This window comes from Sinocyclocheilus rhinocerous, unplaced genomic scaffold (assembly GCF_001515625.1).
Source record: "Sinocyclocheilus rhinocerous isolate Xijiao unplaced genomic scaffold, SAMN03320098_v1.1 scaffold3145, whole genome shotgun sequence".
Classification (NCBI taxonomy): domain Eukaryota; kingdom Metazoa; phylum Chordata; class Actinopteri; order Cypriniformes; family Cyprinidae; genus Sinocyclocheilus; species Sinocyclocheilus rhinocerous.
The window spans coordinates 1-5,687 of NW_015624599.1; the positions used below are offsets into that span (position 1 = coordinate 1).

Sequence of the window (5,687 nt, forward strand, 5' to 3'; positions counted from 1 at the left end):
CTGAATACTTTCCGTACCCACTGTATATATACACACACATACATAATAGTAATTTAACAATTAATATATTTGTATATACATATACAGTACATACGAAGATATTAATATTTATTTAACATTTTTAACATTGATTTAATTTATAAATAAGCTGTTATTTTAGTTACGTTAAGATTTAATTTTTACTACATATTAAATACTAAAAGTACTGTTAAAAGTACTATAATTTAAATAATTTACACATATATGTTTAATAGTACTTATAGTAAGTATATTACTTGATATATTAAATAGTACTATAATAATATAACTGTAATAGTATAATAATATTAAACAATTAATATATTTGATATTAATAATTATTTACAGTTATGTTGTTCATTTTGTGTCATTTGTCACTAATATTGGATTTTTAATAAATATATACACATATTTTTTGTAGACACATAAGTATTGCATAACATTTCCTTGTGGTTTGTTGTTGGTTATATAATTTTTTTTTTTTTTATACTGTGTTACAGTCTAAAAGCATGCTCAAAAAATCTGAATAAATTCATAAATCTTGATTGTGGCTCTTTCTCTGGTTCTTCAGGACGGGAATATTACTTGGCCCTCGGTGGTCCTGTGGGGAACAGGAGGGAGCAGGCGCGGATGAAGCTGCTGCTGGATGATTACATGCGTCAGAGCAGCTTCTGTCTGAAATTTGATTATCGCATTCAGGGGCAGAACATGGGCGTCTTACGGGTGAAGCTGGACAACAGCGCCGTCGCCGTCTGGGAGAAACGAAGCCCTCACAAGCACAGCTGGCAGTCAGAGAAGATCACCATTAACTGGACAGAAAACACTCCAGAGGCCGTGAGTTACAGTTATCCAGCCTGACCTGTGAGATTTACAAATTGTGAAGCAAATACATTGTTTTCTAAAAGTTCTTTAAACTGCAGTGTGTAATATTTGAGCCACTCTGCAAAAGAATGCTCTTCCTCTGTATTTTTGTCTTGTTTTCTAGTACAAATAAATAAACATTTTTAAATCAAGAAAAATAAATTTACTTGAGATGCAAGATACATTTACTTAATTCTTGTTTTCTGAATAATCTGTCAAAATTAAGTCAGTTTATGCTTAAAACAAGAAAGATGAGAAAAAAATGTTTTCTGTTTGAATTAAGTTTATTTTTCTAACCACATTGGCAGATATTTTTTCTTGTTTAAAACATAAAATCTTTTTTTATTTTTTTTTCAGGAAACAAGATTTAATATCTTAAGTCATTTTTGCATCTCAATTTTCATGCACTAGAAAACAAAAATATAGAGTAAGAAAATCTTTTTTTTTTTTTTGCACTAGCAGCACCAAACATAAATTGATAAATATAAACTGTATTTATAAAGTAATAATAAACGAATTATATAGTTGTGTGTGTACAGAAAATATGAATTATTTTATTTATTTTTATTATTTTATTTATTTATAATTATACTGTTATTATGAAGTAATAATTAATAATATAGTTGTACGTATGTGTGTGTATGTATGTACACACACACAAAAATATTAATAATATTTAAGATTCATTTTTTTTAATTCTATTGCTGTTTTAATCACTTTAATATTTTTTACATTTTAATAAGTATATATTTACATAGGTATTATTAAAATATTATAACTACACTTAAAAAAAAAAAAAAAAAGTACTGGTGGTAATTTTCCCCCCAAGACATTATCCATTAATTTCATGGACATTTCCATTAACCCTAAAACACAATGCAGTGCAAAATTCAAAATGCAGGTAAAAAAAATCAATACAGAAAATTCCTTCATTTCAATACGGTACATTGTGCTGTATTTTTACATATTAAGAGTGTAGAAATACAGACTTTTTCTAACAGGTTACAAACAATACAAAAACAAAAAATCACATTGAATTCACTGAATGGTGAAAAGAGTCTAATTGTTTTGTCACTTTAATGTTCTCCAGCTTATTATCTTTATTAATGTAAACGGTGTGTCTGTTTCTTCAGATCATCTTTGAGGCCGAGCGTGGGAGGTCAGTAAGCGGAGAGATCGGTCTGGATCACGTGGCTCTGATCTCTGGACCCTGTTTGGATGATAAAACCGTCATCTTTTAGCGGCACCACAAAGGACATCATTTAATTAGTGACTTTTTTAACCATCACAACAACAACAACAACAACAAAAGACAGATTTAGCTGTTGCTCAGATTTCAGAATAAGCAGGTACAAACCTGCATGAAAATAAGGAGAATTTCATTTATTGAGTGTTATTGATTGCCACAAAGGACATCATTTAATTTGTGACTTTTTTAACCATCACAACAACAACAACAACAAAAGACAGATTTAGCTGTTGCTCAGGTTTCAGAATAAGCAGGTACAAACCTGCATGAAAATAAGGAGAATTTCATTTATTGAGTGTTATTGATTTTATGTTTTCTGATTGTAGGTAGAAATCAGTCACTATTTGTATGATTATATAAACACTGCAACATTATAATGGCTGTACATTTTGCTTTACATTAAAATATTTTAAGAGATTTTCCATTTTTACACTTCTGTCATAGAATTCTTTATTAATACTTAATTTCAAATCAAATCATCTCTGCCAAGACTCATTGTCAAGATGACAGCATCTCGTTAATTTTCTCTTTAAAGATAAAGATATTTAGCAATGAAGTATAAACTTTAAGACCTTCTGTAGATCAGCTCTGAGCTTGTTCAGTAGTAGAACTTCTTTCTAATAAATAAATAAATACTTTTAAATAAATAAATGTCTTCCCATAATACTGGTTAGACACTATATTGAATGTAAATGCTGTGAGGGATAGATTTACATACTGATGGGAGAATAAACCTTTGCGAAGCTTTGAATCAACTGCTTCGCAAAATGATTCACTGTTTCGAAGCGAAGCGCTCTACACGCTGGTGAAGCTGCTGGTCAAAACTGAGTAAATGCAATGCAAACTCTGGCCAAAACATGCATAAAACAACTTTTACAGACACATTGCAAATGTTTTATTTAAAGTATAATAAATGCAATTAACAAATCATCAAATACTATTAAATATGATGAAGTGTCTGTATAACGCGTTCTTTTATATTCTTTTGCAGGGCTTGTTATGTTTGCTTGTCTAAGAGACTTTTAACTATTACTCTTCCTTATAATTACACAAATGTCTGCAAATGTATCAAACTGAACTGAGATCAGGTAAAAAGCATAGACACTGGTTCAACGGTTCGCCAAACTGTGAATCATGAGATCATCGTCCCCCTACAGTGAACCATTCAAATTTCTAAAGAGTTGTGGAGTAAGGAAGGGTTGTTTACTGAAATCACGTGACTTTGAACCAATGGTCCGAAATAATGATTTGCAAAGGTTTCGAAGTTTCATGAAGCAGTGCTTCGAAAGTGCATCATCATTTTACAATGGCACGCAATGTATAAAGGTCACATAATTTTCACAACTCTACGGAAAGGTTTTTTTCCAAAATGTTTCGTCAGCTGAACAAGCTGCAAAAAAAGCTGTTTTGTACAGCTAAAAATAGCTAGAAGTGGATGACACCGGAAGTTAGACGCATTAAATTTACTAATGGCACCCGCTCTTATGGGAAAAATAAGCCTCATTTTCATTCCAGTCAAAGGTCAAGGTCAAGGTCAAGTTTATTTATAAAGCATCTTAAAAGCAACAAATGCTGACCAAGGTGCTGCACAACCAAAACATCAGAAAAAAATCAACCAACAAAAGCATTAAGACAATATAAAATTTTAAATAATTAAATAATGCAATAAGTAATGCAAAACATCACCAAACAAAGAAACAAACAGAAAAAAAATCTTCAAAAGGGCCCAGAGTAGGTCTTAAATTATGTAATCGGTGAGAAGGGCCAAACAATCAAAAATTAAATATGCTGCTACCCTGACATAGTTGCATACTGTCGCTTGTAATTCTGTACTTTTTCTAGAGTTTCTTTGTACACGTGTTTTTAAATAATATGAATGGAAAAATCAGAAGGAAGAAGTATATGCACTCATAATATTCAAAGGACAGACAATCGCCACCTACTGGTGTTATAATGTAACTTACCCAGATGGCACACGTACGTCTGCAAGATGTCTGTTAAAGATCACTTCATCTGGAAAGCATCTGCAGTGTACAAACATCTGATAGATGGCTTTAAGATGTCAGTTATACATACATTCTAAATCATAAACATCTCAAAGACATCTTCTAAACGTCTACTTGACATCTGATAGGAAGCGTCCTATAGACATATTTCAGATGAGCAAACGCTCTAAAAAATACTTCTTGCAGATGTCAAATAGACGTCTCCGTGACGTACGTGTGCTATTAGAGAAAATATAAAGTATTATAAAATTTTTTTTTAAAAAGTCTTGAATCGTTTTAATTAGGAAGAATACCGAGGGCTTTTATTTTCAATCGCGCTAGCGAACCATCAGGACTTTTACGCTGAAAAGTATCCACGCGGGCCGCCATTTTGAAACCGGTCCCTCACACGGCTGAATATATTAAGCCTCCAAATAACCGGTAACGTATTTATATTCGTGGGGCGTCCTCGGTCCGTCCGCGCGCTCTCCTAAAGAAAACAAGCACGGCCCGCACCTGTGTCAATAAAAAAACACCAGTTGAAGAGAAATTACACTTCAGAGAATACGCTGCGCGTTTTTATTCTGATGAGGATATTATTAAATGGGGTTATAAAGCTCGTTTCTGCCGCGGGGGATTTGGAAACGGATTTATCCTATTCGGGAGCTTGTCATTGGAGCAAAGGAATAACGTTACCGCAAATCCGACCGGACTGACAGGTAACACAAGTCTTTATTTCTACCGCGTTTGTGAATGTTTGGCGCAGTGATACATTCGCTCTCGCTGTTTGGACGCGTTCGTTTACGCGACGCGTTATCCGCTGTTTGTTACAGTAGGCTAGCGTTAGCTAGTTTGTCTTTATTTACGGAGCAGCTCAACAAACACATCGATATTGTGTAACGCACATTCCCCCCAGCCTGCGCTCCTGCCGGAGGACAATCTCTCTTTTGTTTAACCGCGTTTCTCTCTCTGTGAATGATATATTTTGTTCGGTTTTCGGTCAATCTTTCCGTTTGAATCGTTCAGAAACGCCTTGTGTTGATATGACACTCAAAATGCGTGTGTCTTTAGCTTTATTATACATTTTCATCTTCATAAAGCATCATTTATGCATTTAACACAGCCCTGATAATGTAGGTTATTTCATTTTACACGCGTCCCGCAACAATAACTGCAATGACAAGAATGTGCGAAAATGCAATAATGAACATTATTCATACGAGTAGTATGTTGGTCCGAGCTGAATATGAGTTCGGCTGCAACAGATGCGTGACTGTCTGAACACCTGCGTTTGAGCTTTTTAGACACTTTTGGAAAATGTAAAACGAGTTTTGAAAGGGTTTTTTGAAGTATTTCTCACAGTGAGCACAAACTCTTTCTTATTGTATGCATCAGTTTTTTTGGGAAACCAGTGTTTAGTTCGTAATGTGACTTATTATTGGATTTGTCTAGTATTAAAAAAAATTATATATATATATATATTTATTTCAAATGCTCCAGCATTTTTAATTGCTTCTTCAAAATGTATTAATAGTGAACGCAAAAGCGGCAAAAAATGTTTTAAACCAATAAAA

At 33.1% G+C, this 5,687-nt stretch overlaps 1 protein-coding gene across 1 annotated transcript; it reads left to right on the forward strand.

Annotated features, from left to right (window-relative positions):
• Positions 1-589: 589 nt before the first annotated feature.
• LOC107745232 (epidermal growth factor-like protein 6) lies at positions 590-2,231 on the forward strand (the record flags this gene model as incomplete). The annotated part of the gene is made up of 2 exons (XM_016559086.1): positions 590-852; positions 2,013-2,231. Coding segments are annotated over 2 exons (371 nt in total), but the record flags the coding sequence as incomplete, so codon positions are not given.
• Positions 2,232-5,687: the final 3,456 nt, after the last annotated feature.